Genomic DNA, 19071 nt, shown 5'->3' with positions numbered 1-19071 from the left:
TTAGATGTTGCATTCATGAGGTCTAAGGCTTATGAACCTAATCCCATATTTTCATTTTGATTGGAGTTCATATGAAAGAGATATACGTCCTGAAATCGAACCAGGTCTTCTGCTGGTTCTGTTGAATCATGAGGAAGAAGATGGCCTTCTTTCTCTACAATTCGTTTCTTCTTTGTTTACTTCACTCCACCTTCCATAATTGCACCTCCCATGTTCCTTTATTCTAATTTGTCCATAATTTACAGACCCTTCCGAGTCTACCCTCATTCAATAAATCTAATTGCCCCTTAATATGTTATGGTTTATTCCAAGATTGTCACTCATTCCTTCTAACTTGGGTATTTGGTATCCGGGTGGACCCATAGCAAACCCAAAAGGTTATTTTGACCCAGGTTCCGCATCACTTACTCTGTCCTTTTTGAGTGGGAAAGCTGGACTTAAAGTATGATACAGTGATGCAATCTGAAACCTCTGGAACCACAGGGGGCAGATGCTCTCTCAGCTCATGCTATTCAGTCTTCCTAGTTGCTTTGAGCCATTTGTTGATTACTCTTCAATCACTATTAGCCTTTTCAGTTTGTTTTTCTTTCCTCCCTTTTTAGTTATTGTAATATACAGGTTCTGTACTAATCTTTTTGCATGTGCAGATGGGTAGAAGGCTTGTTAGTGGATTTTAAAGGCCACAGCCTCCGGGTGAAACTTATTGGTATGTATCATTTCAACCTTTAATGGGTAATTTCACATTAAAATGGCATCCATATTTTGTCCATAGACTAAGTTTCTCGTAAAGTACATGGAAAATCATCCATATGTCACTGGAGCTGTGTTGTTTTGAATTTCCAAGTTTTTCTAGTCTTGGAGCTTGCTATATTGCCCTTATCCTGTTACATTTCTCATTGACAGGATGTAGATTGTATGGTTTCCTGTGCTGTTTAAATCACTTTTTTTCATTTCAGTCAGCATTTGCTGACTCTTGCTTGCTAGTTTAAAAACTACAAGTCAGAATCTCTAGCATTTTGAAGAGTTTTGTTTTTTTTTTTTTTTAAATTTTTTTAGTAATACAGTTCTCACCTGTTCTTCTGGATTTGTTCATTGAATTTTGGCACACTGCACATATCTTATTTTATGCCATATAAGTGTGGTGTTTTATGTTGGTGGACTATTTCTGAATCACAGGTGATAGTGACACCATCATCTTAGATGCTACTACTGTTAGATTGGCACCAGTTTGGAACGGTGGGCTAAAATCTTGGCAAGTAATTGTTGTAAAGATTCAGCCGGGCGATATGGAATTGACTGAGGTATGTGTTCCCCTGGCTTGGCACACTATCTCTTCTTCTCTGATTGTAGCATATAACTATATTGAATATCCAAATGTATTGAATTAATTAAATTTACACGTGGTTGTGGATCCATCAACCATTCTTATTAAAATTTTTTCTTGTAACTCTTCCTATGTTCTTCCTCTCTAGGTAACACAGATCAGTATTGAGAATCTTAGAAAAAGCAATATACGTCAAACTCTTTGTACACGTGGACGTGAAAGGAAATCTAACAAGGAGATGAGACAAAACAGCACTCTCCCACTAATAACTGCAGGACAATATGCTTCTCGCAGTGCAATGTTATCATCACTTGTTGTAGCCTGGTCCCCAGTGTTGCATGCATCATCCAAAATTGGTGTGCATCCTCCACATGGTTTGTCCAGTGACTTTGCAATACTGGCAGTTGGTGGGAAGTCTGGTAAAGTATCTTTCTGGAGAATCCATGAGCCGGAAATCTACTCTGTTGAGCGTGGCAGGTTTGCTCTTGATGTGTTGCTGGTTGGACTCCTTCAGGTTCATACTTCATGGGTCACGGCAATCAGCTGGGGAAAATTTGCCAAGGATGCTTCAAATTCTCGGGTTCTCTTAGTTACTGGCAGTTCTGATGGCAGGTGAGTTAGGTAATGCCAATAAATTACATTTTGTGGTTACCTTCACTCTGTTTGGAAAATTCATTTCTTTGTTACCTTTCAGGAACTCATTTTTATGTGAATTACTTGTACCTTTGGATGGAGCAAGAAGGAATATTTTAAACAGGGTGTACCTCTATACCATGGGGTTATTATTTGTTGGTTGAGTAGTATTGTTAGCTTCTAAGTTAGTTGATACTTGATAGTTTCTTGTTATGTTTAGGCTTAGTTAAGTAAGGAGTTCCTTTCCTATTGTAACTCTTTATTGCTTATTATATAAACAGCCAAGGGCTAGACGATAGATCCTATTCTGGTCTATAGCACAACCTTCTCTTCTCTCTCTCTATTCCGGTTACTGGTTACAGATCCTGGATTGTCAAATGGTATCAGAGCTGTAATCAGTAGCTATTTTGAGAGTCGGATAAATCTCTGGTTTGTGGTGAAACCCTAGTTCATAGAAGAAGAAGAAGAAGACTAGAGTTTCGTATGGGTTTCGATGAAGATAACTTTGTATGAAAATCATACCTGCGATTGTGAAGAGGTTCTGCTACATTGAAATTTTCTGAAGGAGAAACCAAATCTGCTAATTTACATCAACGGGTTGTCTGATTTACTGATTTGCTACTGCTTGAGATGGATTTTCTTGTATTGCTGAAAACCCTAAACTGGTTGAATCGAAGATTATCTTCGGCTGGTTTGATCTTCTAGATTTGATGGTTCTTCTGCTGGTTGCTGGCTGCTGGCTGCTGGTGGTATCGATTGAAGAAGTGTAGAGCACACACTCACTTCAATTGCTGATGTGGAATCGAGTGCTTGCTACCATCAATTTTGCTATCATGGTTGTCTGCAGTCTGCACCTGGCTTCTTGGTTGCAAGGCTGAAAGTCTGAAACCCCCTTTACTCATAACTTTATGTTGCCTGGTTGGGTGACTGTTTTAGGAGAAGCAGTCCACGATATTTAGTGTGTTAGGTTTTTAAGGCCTCTTTACATTTTTACCCCTCCTTTTACCATTAACTCCCTCACATCCTTTAATAACCTTTAATTCCAAATAGACCCTTAACCTTTGAGTATCATTCTCTTATCCCTCCTCTATTAAATTATGACATTGCCATTAGTTGGGCCTGATTGAGTTCTATTATTCAAGAGGGCCTATAAGTGTGGTCAGTTATTTACAGTTCTGCCATTCCTCTCATTTTATCTACCCAAGAGCGTCCAGAGTGTTGTGTGACCGACGTATTCCTTTAAAGCTTAAAGGAAAGTTCTATAGGACTTTTGTTCGACCTGCTATGATGTATGAGACAGAATGTTGAGCAGTTAAAAAAATGTTATATTGAGAAGCTTTGTGTAGCAGAGATAAGGATGTTAAGATGGATGTGTAGAAAAACTAGGAAGGATAAAGTAAGGAATGAACGTTGTAGAGCAGACTTGGGAGTTGCCCCGATCAATGACGAGCTCAGAGAGAGTCATTTGAGGTGGTATGGTCATGTGCAACGGAGGCTTAGGGACGCCCTAGTAAGGAGGAGTGATATGATCCCAATTGAAGGAGCTAAAAGAGCTAGGGACAAGCCGAAAATGACCATAAGAGAGGTTGTGTGGAAGGACATGCATAGTCTAGGTCTTGTACCAAGTATGACCTCGAATAGAGCCTATTGGGGGGCAAGGATCCATGTTGTAGACCTCATCTAGCTTAACGTATGAACAGTAAGAACTAGAATTCTTATCAATACTGGAACTCATGGGAAGAAAATGGATTTATGGATGGAATCAAATATGCAGTATTTACAGACAAAGGTATTCGCAGCTACTTGAATTCGGTGGTTGCCGCTTCTAAAGACAGGTATGAGTTTAGAGCCGGAAGCTTAGTTCGGACGAGTTGAGGGTTTAGGTAGGGCCTTATTGAACCAGTCAAACTTGACTTGTGCCGACTAATGATACTAGTGAAATTGATGTATCTACAGATTCTCTTGATTGGCTTGGCTGTGGTTCTTTCCTCTTTAATCTTTCACCTCTCATTTTTCTTTCATTTTCCATCTTCCTTTGTTGTTTTCCTCATTTTCTATTTTTCTTTGTTTCTTTTTTTCATCTCATTTTCCTTTTGTTTAGACTGCAGTTTCCCTACTGTCTGTTTGTATCCATGTAGCCGACCCCATTAAGTTGGGATAAGGCTGAGTTTGTTGTTGTTATCTACCCAATAGGCCCTTGAACATTATAGTTAATTACCAGATTTACACTACTTCTTTGTAATTGTGTTCCCAATAATTGGGTTTAAACATGAGATTGCATTGGGAGTACATGGATTAGCTCCAAATTTGCCATTATCTTGCTTTGGTGACCCATTACTATGGCCAGATTTTACAGAATTACTATTGGTCTAGTATATTCACAAATATTTTTGCTTTGGTGGGCCTAGTTCGCATCGCTTTGGGATTTAAATTTTTTTGATAGTTAGTCCTTGCATGGAGATTATTTGCTACAGTGAGGGGGAGATTTAAGATTATTTTATTGGAGATTTTTTGCAACTACTCTTGATTATAGGATTTTTTGTGATGCACATCCTTTAAGATGATTATTATTATTATTATTTGTCCATGTGTTAGGCTATACGTGAGGGGGATTTATTTGCTCTACAACATCCTTAGACTGTCTGATTCACAACAACTTGATGCTGTCTTGTCCATAGCATCTTGATGTTGCTACTCGGTTCGCAGTAACCTAAATTCAATGTTTATTAGTTGTAAAGAATCCCATAACCTGTAACCAATGCCTGGTAAAGAGAAGAGAGAAGATAGAAAGAGATGGGGAAGAAGAGAGAACAATGGGAGAAAAGGGCTCTGTGATAGAATGTTTCATGTACTGTACCAGCCAACATATATTTATATTAAGCCTAAAACAGAATTACAAAAGGAATATAACTCTTACCTAGTTAAGCCTAAAACCTAAACTCTAAATAGAAGCTTACTTAGACTAGGAAACTAACAATTAAAGACATAAAGAAATAAAGGAAACCAACCACGATAAGGGGACTCCCCCTATCATATTACATATCTTAACACTCCCCCTCAAGCTAGAGTATACATACATCAAAGGAAAGCTCCAGCTTGGACCAACACGAATAGATATGAAAGGCAGCACCAGTCTTGAACACATGTAGTAGTCATAGACGCCAACGAGCTCAAAGCAGCACTCCAATCAATTATCATAAATCCATCAACACTAGCAGCCCAAACAAATCCAATCAGCAATAGTATCATGCCAACACCAAAAGCTCTTCCCAAGGAAGACAACAAAATGTAGCACCCAACGGCTACATCAAACATCACTTCCAATGAAGGTAACAAAATGCAAGTAGTAACATGTTCAAACAAAGATAGATAAAGTGCAACTCCAATGGCTACACAAAAGCCCATAAAAGTGCAGCTCCAGTGACTACACAAAATCTCATAAAAGTGCAGCTCCAATGGCTACACAAAAGCCTATCTTGAGGAAGGCACTCCAATAACAATCGCAACTCATTCCGTAGTCCCAATTAGACTCACTCCTGAGCTCTAAACACGTAAAAAAGTCTCAGATAAAACTGCTTGCAGTAGACATCAGACATCTTCAATCTCCCCCTCACGTGTAGCATTACACGTGAACAAATAACGATCAATAGTCAGCATCTCAAAGGACGGACATCTCAACAAATCTTATAAGCAAGAGCACCGAAAAATAAGATCCTAATAAGTTAATCTTCAATCACGATCAGCCACATATAATCGCCAATAAAATAAGCATTGTTGAATAATGTACACCAGAATACCGTCCACGGTGGTCTTTTTACTGCTTTATATTTAAGTGTTTGTACTGCCTAGTTAAGTCGGCTATAGCTAGAGGTATTTTTGTCTCTATGATGTAATCTTTCATATTATAAATATATGGCTTGGTTGATCAGTTCGATGATTCAAGCTTTCTCTCATATTTTGTTTTGTTAACATGGCATCATAGCCAAATTCTCTGATCTAGGTTTTCAGAACTTCCCCTCCATTGTTCTTCTCTTCTATCGTTTCTCCTTGCTTCTCTCCATCCCTTTTAGGGCAGCTCTAATGAGGTGATTTTCTGATCTAGATGCTGCCCTTCATCAAACCTCATTCATCAATGTTGTAAACAACACTTGAGATCGATAGCTGCTGATTTCCTCATCTGCAATTTTTTGGATTTCTCCTCTTCCTGGAGATGGAGCCTCTATTACCCTGAGGATTGTTTTTTTCAACCCCTAAACTTGATGTATCGATGAGTATCAGTACCATAGTTGTCAAGGCGCCTTTGTCACGCCTTAAATTCTGGTGTCGCCTTGGTCGCCTAGGCAATGACTTGTCGCCTTCTTGGTGTCTCCTATTCCTACTCTAGAACATAACTAAAATAATGAACTTCTAAACACTACGCTAGGCAGCGAACCTTCTTGGATTCTAAGTACTCCATGCAAGAAGTCATGGGCCCACCAAATCTGGGTAGATAGTAGATACCTCATCTTTAGTCCTAACTGCAATAAATAAAATAATTCTAAATTATCTCCAACTCTAATTACATCAAATAACTGAATAAAATCCTAATTAGAAACAAAGACTAATCTACCTAACATCCTTCCAGGCAAAAGCATTGGTCTTTAACAGTAGCTGGCCATGGGGCCCACACGATCTGATCTTATCTCTTCCTTAACCAGAAAGGAAATCTGGGAAATATGGAAATAAATCTGGAAAACATCTTTGTCCAATTAAAGCTGATCGATGTGGGAGAATGGGCTAGTATAGGTTACTCGATTTGGGTTTGAATAAACCCAGAATTTAGAGCAGATACAGCACTGACTTGGCCCAACTGAGAGTCCTAGCTGCATCAGTTTGCCATCCCACTATAGTATCTTGAAGAACAGACTCCTCGGCTTCAAGATTACATTCGTAACTTCAAGGAACTGACGGAGTATTGCTATGGCCTTAAACTAGACAATCATCATGCGAAGTAGATCCCTCAATTGTCTAAAACTCATGGTCAAGTTTTTCCTAAGCCGGGGGGGATTGATGTAGATCGGGGGGAAGAACCAGCCACACCAGCAGCCTGTCCAGAATTTTCCCCAACGAGCCAGTATTTGTGGGCCCATATTCTGAAATAATTTAGGCCCATGTACCATGCCCTATTCTGTCATTGACCAGTAGGAATATAACAGATTTGTGGGTCCCATTATTGATTGTGTGGAGATATTTTTGGAATAGTTATTGATTCACGTGGGAAGGACTCCTTAAAGAAGATTTTATTTGATTTTAGTGTCTATTTTCTGTAATTAAAATTAGATGTGAACGTTGGTTAGTTTCTATTTTTCATAAATGATATCTTGTAATGGATTTTATTCCCTAAGCAAGAGCGAATTGTTTTGGGATTATTAATAAAGATAGGGATTGCATTACAGTCCCCACGATTTGGTTGAAAAAGAAAAGTTTGGTTTGTAAACCATGAGATCTGTGAAATATGGTGAACTGTGAGACCTAGGAAGGGAGAGGCTGACCAAGGCCCTAGGTCAGAGGCCTTGGTCATATCCACACCCACCTCCCCAAAAAAAAAAAATATTCTTCCTCTTCTTCTTCCCATCGATTCTTCTTGTTTCTATTTTGATTATTCTGCAGTTGTAAAACATCTGAGAGACACCTGAGGGTCTGTTGTCATTGTTGTATTGCTGTTTTCTTCATAGAAGACTATCCTATAGCAACTGAAACAGACCTTGGAGATTCATCCACATCTTGCGGCTCAACTGTTCTGGTGATTTACAGAGGAACTTCGAAACTTTGAAACTCCAGATCAGGCCATCAACTTCAGCCCAAATTTTGTCATTGTTATACCCTTCAAAGGCCCTTCCTTTGTAATTGCAGCCCCATCTGATGGCAAGTAATGCTAGTTCTGTGAGTTACTAATATATATATATATATATATTTTTTTTCCAGTTTGCTTTCTAAATCTGATACTAATCCAGCCATCAGACTTGGCTGAATTTTTGAGGAGTTATTCAGCCCTAAGAGGTCTACCTTCGATTGGGATATCAGTCTCATCCAAGCAACTTAGGTACTAATTCTGGAACTTGGGGTTTTCTGTCCAGCCGTTAGGCCAGAACTGATGGTGCTTTGTTTCCACTATGGGGAGACTTCATCCCGTAGCACTGTACTACTGTTATAGGTTGTCAAGATTTTTAAGAGTTGAAACACCTTGCTGATTAGGTGTACTGTTAGTTCCTGGTGCTGGTTTATATGTTGTAGCCTGCTGAAATCATTATAAAGTGATCCTACTGTAAGATTAGTCCTTAGTGATCTAGTTGAGAACTGGTCTTACGTTACTCAAGCTTCACTTCAGTAAGGCCAAAGCTGTTGAGGGTTGATGTGTTGAAGTTAAAGATCAAAATTTAAGGAACCCTTGAAGATCAACTTAGGAAATAGTTTCATCCTGTAAATGTTTTATTTCCTTAGTAATCCTAAGCAAGGATTAAAGTATCGCTATCGGGTTTCGTATCGTTCAGGCGATTTTAAGAGACGTATCGTATCGGTGCAGAAACGCATGTAAATGATCAAAATACACATGGAGATACACTTTTGGACACAAAAAACAATATAAACAAACAATATATGTCATATATCATGCATATACACTAAGAATTGTGAATAATGTATAACCAGACAAGTGCGACACTTCAAAATTGTTATAAAAGTTTAAAAGATGAGATTTCTTACATGTAGAGTCACTCTATTGTCATGAAGAATGTCGGGGTGGATCAAACTCATGTCTGTAAGGGTCTTCAAGAATAGGAGCGACTAGGATGATGTTGTGTACTGACCAAACATAAGCACAATACTACCCCTAGTCGAAATACTGATGGTAGTGTCTCTCCCACTCATAGTAAAATCGCGTGTACTGTTCTGGAGTGGCTAATGTCGTTAAAGCACTAGGTTGGTTGTGCCTCACCGTATCCGTAACTTCCATACCTACAGAAGCTTCATGTCCATAGCCCGAAGAAGAACCTGACGCATAATGCCCATGGCCTGATGAAGCACCAGCATGATCTGAACTAATGCTAAGTGACTCCATGCCACTCATAAGCACATCACTATCATATGTATTGTGGGAACGCTTGCCCTTCCAACTGTAAGTCTGTGGGCAACCACAGTGATCAGTATCTTGGGTAGCATGTGTGTATCCTCCCTCACGTGTGACCTGCATCCTAGCATAATATTGTGAAGCCCCACGGCCACCACCATCATAAAGATCATGTTGAGTTCCTCCATACGGATGACTTGACCTTGTCCTCCTAATTAAATCTTCATCAGGGCTACTGACATCCTCTTCAACATTAGGATCTTGTTCTTGTGATGGTGTATCATCATCAAATTGTCGAATAATGTTCTCTGTGATTGGATCAGATGTGGTTGTCTGGCGATCCTCAGTTAACTGATCCATCACCAATACCTTATCGATGTCCTCTATCCATGCTCGAACTGGATCTTCTTCGTCAAGTAGGTGGTTGATGTCGATTGGGTTGACATCTACTTCATCCCCTTCTCTTTCCAACTCTAAATATTTCAGCTTCAACTTCATATTGTAATGGACATAGACTAACTTCTCCAACTTCGAATAACTGATACGATCGTGGGGTTTGGTGTGTGTCAACCTAAATGTACTCCAGTTACGTTCGCAGCCACTAGAGGATGCCATTAGGGATAACACCCGAATTCTCATAATTGAGCCACCAATTAGCTGCACAATAATAAATGAAATATTAAAAGACAAAAGTTTGAAACAAATTTTAAATAACATAATAAATTATTAAACCTAGCGTACCTGGACGTTATGTGCTTCTAGCATGGATAGTCATTCTATCAACAAAACCACGAGTGGCCTCCCGAAAATACTTAGCCTAGAGAGGTATTAAAATATTAGTTCACCACTGAAATTGTTCTTTGATATATTCTTGGTCTCAATCTTTTATACAACCAATATATTATTAACTTCTTCCATGGCAAGTGTGGCTTTGGCCACATCTGGCTCCAATCTGTTGACAACTCTCTTTAGGGCTTCCAATAGATCCGGTCTACACCCTATATTACTGTTGTATTGAGTATCCGAATTCAAATAATATGCGGCACATGGTTTGTAATTGATGGTTAGAAACCTAGAATACTAATAAATAAATAGTAACTTAGTAAGTGTTTAAAATAAAAATAAAGTCATCTACATAAGGATGAGTTATAAGATTACCTGCCTATTAAGGATATGATTCTCTCTCGATCGGTTGTACATTCCATGTACAACTCTTCTTCTGTTTTAGGTAATCCATATCAATGCAATATTATTCCTTAGATATGATTCCTCAATAGAGGAGTATTTAAATACAAATTACAAGAGATGAAAGTATAAGGAAACAAAGATTACATCGAATAATAGATTGACATCTTAACCAAGAATGTGGAGAGACTTCTATTCGAAGATAAAATTGATATCACATGTGATCATATTTTCCACATGTGATATAGATTACCTAAAACAGAAGAAGAGTTGTACATGGAATGTACACCGATTGAGAGAGAATCATATCCTTAATACACCCCCTCAAGGTGGAGAATCGGGCAACCAAATCTTCAACTTCTCTTAAGAATTCAAAACGAGCAGTAGAGAGTCTTGGTAATTATGTTGGCCAATTGATCATGAGTGGAAATGAATTGAACTTGAAACTGTTTCTTGGCCACACGATCACGAACAAAGTGGAAGTCAACCTCAACGTGTTTTGTGCGAGCTTGAAACATCGGATTGGCGGAGAGATAAGCGGCGCCTATATTGTCGCACCATAACACTGGAGATCCATGAAGAGGAAAGCTGAGTTCCAAAAACAAAGATTCTAACCAAATCAATTCCGTAAAAGTATCGGCCATAGCCTTGTATTCAGCCTCTGTGGAGGTATATATGTCACAAGCCTAGGGTTTTGTTGATTCTAATCATCCTTCTCATGTCTACAGATTTCATCGCTCGTTATATGGCCTTAAACAAGCTCCTTGAGTATGGTTTCATCGTCTATCCACGTTCCTTACTCACCTTGGCTTTATTGGTTCAAAGACCGATACCTCTTTATTTATCCGGCGCACTGGCTCTCATGTCTGCTATGTATTGGTCTATATGGATGACATACTTGTGACTAGTAGTGCTGCTTCTGCTGTCCCTATTCTTCTGCAAAAATTATCCGGCGAGTTCTCCATTAAACCTTGGTCCTCTACATTTTTTCTTGGGGATTGAGGTCAAACCTCACAGCCATGGTCTTCTATTAACTCAGTCCCGTTACATCTCTGATCTCTTGCGGCGTACTGATATGGTTGATTGTAAACCAGTCAAGACGCTTATGCCCACAATTAAGGATTCGAACTCAGGGGGTGCTCTCTATGATAACCCAATGGAATATAGGTCTATTGTTGGGGCCCTACAATATGTTACTCTCACACGCCCGGACGTGGCCTTCGCTGTTAATTGGGTCTGCCAGTATATGCATGCACCCTCCATCAATCATTGGTAGCTTGTCAAGCGCATTCTACGCTACCTCATGAGTACACACAGTCATGGGCTTCTCTTGGAGCATTCCCCCTCTCATCGCCTACAAGTTTTCACGGATGCTGATTGGGCAGGCGATGGTAATGATTGCAAATCCACAGGTGGTTTTGCAATTTTCCTTGGACTAAATCTTGTTTCTTAAACATCGTAGAAGCAAAGAACCGTTGCGCGTTCCTTCACAGAGGCCATATACAAGGCTTTGGCCGATGCTTCTGCGGAATTGATTTGGTTAGAATCTTTGTTTTTAGAACTCGGCTTCCCTCTTCATGGATCTCCCGTGTTATGGTGCGACAATATAGGTGCCACTTATCTCTTCGCTAATCCGGTGTTTCATGCTCGCACAAAACTCGTTGAGGGTGACTTCCACTTTGTTCGTGATCGTGTGGCTAAGAAACAGCTTCAAGTTCAATTCATTTCCACTCATGATCAATTGCCCGACATGTTTACTAAGGCTCTCTCTACCGCTCATTTTGAATTCTTGAGAGACAAGGTGAAGATTCGGTTGCCCAATTCTCCACCTTAAGGGGGTGTATTGAGGATATGGTTCTCTCTCGATCGGTTTTACATTCTATTTACAACTCTTCTTCTGTTTTAGGTAATCTATATCACATGTGATATCGATTTTATCTTGGAATAGAAGTCTCTCCACAATCTTGGTTAAGATGTCAATCTATTATTTTATGTAATCTTTGTAATATCAGGTCCAATGTTTTAAATCGGGATCCTCTTCCCTTTTTGGAGCAGGCCTATGCCATACTTTCGGCTGAGGACACGAGGCGCACTGCCATGGTTCATCCTGTCACTCAGGAACGGTCAGCGCTTGTTTCTGGTTCTCAATCTTCCCGTGGGAATTCCTCTCGTCCTCCTCCTACTGATCGGCCATTTAGTGATCGCCCGCCTATTAAATGCGATCATTATGGGAAGGACTGGCACACTAAGGACCTATGTTGGAAGCTTTATGGTCGTCCTGCGGATACTCGTGGGCGTGGAAGAGGGAATTCTAATCGGCCTAGTTCCTCTCGTGCTAATCAGGTTGCCACTGAAGAACCATCTGAACAGTCTCTTTCCTCTGTGATGGTTGAGTTGCACAATCTGTGGGATATGATGAATCGCCTAGACACATCTTCTTCAGCATCTGTATCTCCTTCCATGGCGGCTTCGGCTTTGTCTCTACCTGCTTCTTCCCCTGCACCTTCTTCCACAGGTATTTGTTTTGGTGGGAATTGCACCTCGGTCATGCCTGACTCTTGGGTTATTGACTCTGGAGCAACCGACCATATGGCAGGTTCCTCCTTTATTTTTACTACATATACTCCTCTTTCAGGCCAATCAAAGGTTCGGGTTGCGGATGGATCTCTTTCTTCTATTTTTAGGAAGGGATCCGTTCAGTGCTCCTCCTCTATCACTCTTTCCTCTGTTTTACATGTTCCTAAGTTTACTACTAACTTGCTGTCCATTAATAGTTTGACTAAGGATTTGAACTGCAAAGTAATATTTTTTCCAACTCATTGTTTGTTTCAGGATTTAGAAATGGACAGTACGATTGCATGTGGTAAGGTGGTTGGTGGTCTGTACGTGCTTGACCGTTCCCAGACAGCATTGACATCCCAGCCGGCATCTTCTAGTTTTGATTCTGCTTTGCTCGAGTTAAATAAATGGCATCGTCGTTTGGGCCATCCTCTGATTGGGGTTTTATATACTTTATTTCCTAGTCTGGTAAAACAATGTAATGAACACAACTTTTCTTGTGATGATTGCACTTTGGCAAAGCAAACTCGGAGTATTTTTCCTATTTCAGACAACAGAAGTTTGACTCCTTTTGGTTTAATTCATTCTGATGTTTGGGGCCCTGCCCGTTGTGTTTCAACCTCTGGGTTTCGATGGTTTGTGACGTTTATCGATTGTTTTAGCCGGACAACTTGGGTATATTTGATGCATAGCAAGAGTGATGTGTTCAATTGTTTTATGTTATTCCACAAAATGGTCCAGACCCAGTTCAATGCCAAGGTGAAGATTCTTCGCTCAGATAATGGCAAGGAGTATATGGATGGTGCTTTCCGTTCCTATTTAGACGGCCATGGGATCATACACCAGACTTCTTGTGTTGACACTCCCGCTTAAAATGGAGTGGTTGAACGCAAGAATAGACATCTACTAGAGGTAGCTCGTTCACTTATGTTCACCATGTCTGTTCCTCCTCGTTTCTGGGGTGATGCCGTGCTTAGGACCGCTTACCTCATCAATCGACTTCCATCTCGTGTCTTGGGTGGCCGCTGTCCCTTGGAGATGTTGGTTGGCAAATCCAGCTTTGTGGTGCCCCCAAAAGTGTTTGGCTGTGTTGTGTTTGCACGCAATCACCACGTCCATGGTAAGCTCGATCCCAGAGGATTACGGTGCATTTTTCTTAGTTACTCTCCCACTCAGAAGGGCTATAAATGCTACCATCCTCTTACCAGAAAGGTGTTGGTTACTATGGATGTTGTCTTTCGGGAGTCGGAGGCTTACTTTCCACCGTCAGTACCTCTGCAGGGGGAGACTCCAAGTAATGAAGAGGTCCCGCTGATTGCTCATTTAGATGTTGAGATACCAACCATTGAAGATGTTTCTATTGAACTAGAGGACGGAGTTACAAGTCAAGAACAAGAAGTGGGACAGATTTTGCAACCGGTGCAGGGGGAGAGACTAGTGAAACAGAAATACACTCGGGGAACTGATTTTCCTATAGATGGTCCTCGGTACAAAGAGAAAGAAACCACCACTGCTACACCACCTACGCAATCGGCATTTGTTCCTACTCCAAATCCTGCTTGTAGTCATACTTCGGGTAAGCCCACTCTTGATCCTAGTCTTGATTTACCCATTGCTGTTCGCAAACAAAAATGAAGTTGCACTCAACATCCTATCTCAAACTTTGTGTCCTACAACTCTCTAACTCCTGCCTTTCATGCTTTCATAGCCTCTTTGTCCTATACCTAACACTTGGCAGGAAGCAATAGCCGAACCAAAATGGAAGGAGGCAATGAATGAAGAAATGCTTGCCCTTGCGAAAAATCAGACCTGGGATTTGGTAAGTTGTCCACATGGGAAGATGCCTGTTGGTTGTAAATGGGCCTTTGTTGTGAAGCACAATGCTGATGGTTCTGTGGAGAGAAACAAGGCGAGATTAGTCGCCAAAGGGTTCACTCAAACCCAAGGAATCGATTATCAAGAGACTTTTGCTCCTGTAGCGAAGATGAATACTGTACTGGTCATCATTTCTTGTGCTGTAAATCAAGGATGGGAACTTCAACAACTCGATGTGAAGAATGCCTTCCTACACGGAGACTTGGAAGAAGATGTCTACATGGAGGTACCCTCGGGTTTTACCTCTTTAGAGACTCAAGGGAAAGTGTGCAAGTTAAAGAAGGCCCTGTATGGTCTGAAGCAGTCGCCAAGGGCTTGGGTTGGCCGATTCCACAAAGCTATGATCGCATATGGGTATAAGCAAAGTAATGCAGACCACACATTGTTTGTTGAGAGAGTGGGACAGCAAGTTACCCTTTTGATTGTCTATGTTGATGACATAGCAATTACAGGCAGTGATGCACATGAGATTAAGAAGCTGAAAGCTTATTTGGGCACGAAGTTTGAAGTCAAGGATTTGGGCAGATTGAGGTACTTCCTTGGGATTGAGGTTGCTTATTCAGCTAGGGGCATATCTCTCTCTCAAAGGAAATATACCTTGGATTTATTGAAAGAAACAGGGATGCTTGGGTGTAAACCAACAGATACCCCTCTGGAGCCCAATACACATTTGAAGAGTAAGGAAGGTGAGCCAGTGGACAAAGGCAGCTATCAGAGGTTAGTGGGTCAAATGATTTATCTCTCACATACCCTGCCAGACATCACCTTTGCTGTAAGCCTTGTCAGCCAATACATGCATGATCCTCACTCTTCTCACTTGGAAGCAGCATACAAAATTCTCCGTTACCTCAAGTCAGCTCCGGGGAAAGGAGTATTGTTCTCTCCACACGGCCATCTCCGGATAGAGGCGTACACTGATGCAGATTGGGCCAATAGTCTTGATGATAGGAAGTCCACATCTTGATATTGCACATTTGTTGGAGGTATTCTGACTACTTGGAGAAGCAAAAAACAAGCTATTGTGGCCCGATCTAGTGCTGAAGCTGAATTCCGAGCTATGGCACAGGGTATTTGTGAGCTCCTTTGGCTCAAGGGGCTTCTTCAAGACTTGGGAATGAGTACTGATCTTCCTATGCGACTCTACTGTGACAGCAAGTCAGCAATCTACATTGTTCACAACCTAGTCCAACATGGTCGGACCAAACATGTTGAGATTGACCGGCACTTCATCAAAGAGAAGTTGGAACAAGGAGTTATTTGTATTCCGTTTATTCAGTCTAATGAACAGTTAGCTGATATCCTTACCAAAGGAACCAATACAAAATTGTTCTTTCCTACCGTTAGTAAGTTGGGCATGTTTGATATGTATGCACTAACTTGAGGGGGAGTGTTGTAATATAGGTTCAAGGGTAATATTGTCCTTGTACCTATAGTGTCTAGGTTCATTATGCACATGTTAAATGTATTAGGTATGTTAGGTGTGGCAGGTGTGGTAGGTAAGGATTGAGTAAATCATTCCATATTTGTAATATTCTGAAGTTATAAATAAAGGCTTGGCCTCTGTCTCATTGACAGGCCAGTATTCACGGAATTCCACAGTTTCCTTGTATACTTTCATCTTTTGTAATCTGAATTTAAATACTCCTCTATTGAGGAATCATATCTAAGGAATAATATTGCATTGATACTGCCCGATGAACATCTGGAATGAGCATCTTTTCCATCACTCATTTATAATTTTCAAATACTTCTTATTTGATGTTGGGTTATTATCTTGTATCTTCTTAACTAATTCCATGGCCTCTACCGTCTTACCGATGGTCTGCTCCTTATCCCCATCAACTTGTCTAAGAAGACAAAAGAGTGGCATCATAATATTATCAAGTCGGCACATCATGTCCCAAAACCTTGAGGAGGTGATAAGGTCTTGAACATATCTCCCAATTTCAGACCTTGCATAATTGCAATATAATTTGTTGCAAATCTTGTGGTTGCAGGCCTCACTAAATCCCCTTTTGTGTACCTCCTCATCAATGCCAAAACCTAATAGTGATTATAAATAAAGTTGATGATCTTGCATTAGCAACCACCCGTTGGATCTTTGGTAATTCTCCTATGTCCTTGAACTTCAGATCTATACAATGAGTTGCACATGGTGTCCAAAATAGATGCTTCATCTTTAACATAAGCAACTGACTGACCTTTTTGAAATTTGCTGTATTCTCAATTACTATCTGGACAACATTATCTTCTCCTAGCTCCTCCACAACTGCATCCATTAACTTATACAAGTAATGGTCATCTTTGATTTTATTAGATGCATTGGCTGACTTGTGGAAGATCATCCTACCGTCACAATGTACAAGGAAATTGATGATGAATAATCTTGTCGGTCTATTCCACCATCACACATGATGGTCACTCTATATAAATGCCACTTCTCCATGAACCTCTCAATATACTCATGCACCTGTTGCACAATATCATCCAAGTAAGGCCCAACAACCTCATAAGACGTGGGTGGCTTAACATTTTTCCCACAATACTGAATCTCCTTTACCATAGCTTTGAAGGGGGATTTTTGGCCTTGTGTGGTGGAATCATGAAACTGTAGAACCATCTGGAGATTGCTTTACCTATCGTTTTACTCAATGCTTTGGGCTAAAAGCCTGAAAGCTTTCTTCAATCCTCTGTTGGCCATCATCTCTCGGTCTATAGACATTAGGATCCTTGTCTCGGATATATAGGCTCTTCTTTCTCTTACCCTTACCACTCTTAGTAAACCGGTCAAACATTCCCTTGACACAGGTCAGCAGGCTCCTTACCCTTACCTACATATGGACGACAAGAAGAGCCAACACCAACTTCTTCAAGGCCCTGATGTTGGGGTTGAGCTGATTGACTTCTTACCAATTGCTCAGCTCTCCATTGTTTCTCTCTTGCTTCATGTCGCATCGCCCATGCCAACTCTGGGTCCTCCTCCGCTTCCTTATCTGATCCTTCATAATCTTTGAAATCTTCCATCAAATTTTCTACCAAAACATCCTCATCCTCTTGTGCTTGAGTGGATTTCATTTTCGTATTTCTTAGGTGTTGTTGCATTGCCTTGCTTAACTCTACAGGGCACTTTGTACACTTGGCAACATTTCCATATCCTCTTGGCATGTGTTGTTTTTGCCGAGTTACCCCACCTCCAAGATGCTGAGTGTCACAAAAGTTGCACATTGTATGCAATCTGTTGTTTGTTTTGGTACAATAAGACCACCCAATGTCTTATTGTCGCGGCATCGTCCTAAACACCAAGGATAATTAGATAACTACGTAAGTATTGAAGTATATTAAAATCCAAACATCAACAACTTAAACAAGTTAAGTTTATGTCTTTTTTGGTAGAAAAGTAAAGTATATGTCTATATGACTATGAGATGCATTTCATGCATTGCATGTACTTAGCAAAGTATATTAAACAAACTTTAATCATTTTTTTATTATTTTCCACAATTAGTTTCAAATTATTTCAATTTTCAAAAATTAAAAATGACATAATATTGTACATTATGATACAAATAATATCAATCTAAGTTTTGTCATGCATTTCAGCCATTGGGACATTTAATCAAACTATAATGAAAGAATAAAGATGAAAAAATACTTTATTTTTTCATTTTTGTAAGTATTTTATAATTCCAGAAAATAGCAAAAAAATAAAAATAAAAATTACAGATTATAGAGTAAAAATATAATCTTCATTCAAGGTGATAGATCTGTACATAATGTAGTACATGTATTATACATATAAACATAGGTTCTAATTTTTGGAAGAAATTAAAGAAAAAAAATTTTGGGAGCCATTTTCGTTTTTGGGTGAAAAATGGTAGATTTGAGTTCAAATCTTTGCAAATGTATACAAAGCATGCATCTAATAGTTAGTTGAACCTATTCTCCTTGAATCATAGCAAAAAAAAGGAACTAAAATGCAAGATTTGAAGCAAAAGATCAAGTTTTTTTTTGAAAAAAACCTAACTTTCCCTTCAAGAACTCCTTTAATCTCGATTTTAGGTTGTTGGATGCTTCAAATGATGTAATTCCACCACTATTAGAATTGTTTTTCACTATAGAATGGAAGCCCCCAAGAGATTTGGGCAAAAAAATGGCTTCAAATCCAATTTTCTAGGTTTTCTCCTTGGCTGGAAATGGTTTTTTCCGCTCCAGGCAAGCTGTCTGGTTAGTGTTTGGTGTAAAATGTGAAAAACGGCATGTGTATCGAGACATATCAATACGTATCGATACATTTAAAAAGCCAGACAACGGTAAAATTAGTATGTACAAAGCCAGGCTGGTTGCTAGAGGCTTCACCCAGACATGAAATTGACTATCAGGAGATGTTTCC

At 39.9% G+C, this 19071-nt stretch overlaps 1 protein-coding gene across 2 annotated transcripts in view; it reads left to right on the top strand.

Annotated features, from left to right (window-relative positions):
* The window catches only part of LOC122646148, a 62098-nt gene that overhangs the window by 17295 nt on the left and 25732 nt on the right, over positions 1 to 19071 (top strand). For both annotated transcript variants that reach the window (XM_043839641.1, XM_043839642.1), the window contains exons 10-12: positions 648 to 706; positions 1177 to 1301; positions 1473 to 1936. In XM_043839641.1, the coding sequence (XP_043695576.1) occupies positions 648 to 706; positions 1177 to 1301; positions 1473 to 1936 (648 nt within the window). The remainder of the gene's footprint in view (positions 1 to 647; positions 707 to 1176; positions 1302 to 1472; positions 1937 to 19071) is intronic.

This window comes from Telopea speciosissima, chromosome 11 (genome assembly GCF_018873765.1).
Source record: "Telopea speciosissima isolate NSW1024214 ecotype Mountain lineage chromosome 11, Tspe_v1, whole genome shotgun sequence".
NCBI classification, from domain to species: Eukaryota; Viridiplantae; Streptophyta; class Magnoliopsida; order Proteales; family Proteaceae; genus Telopea; species Telopea speciosissima.
The sequence above is the reverse complement of the archived record's forward strand: the minus strand, read 5'-3'. Positions and strand labels throughout refer to the sequence as shown.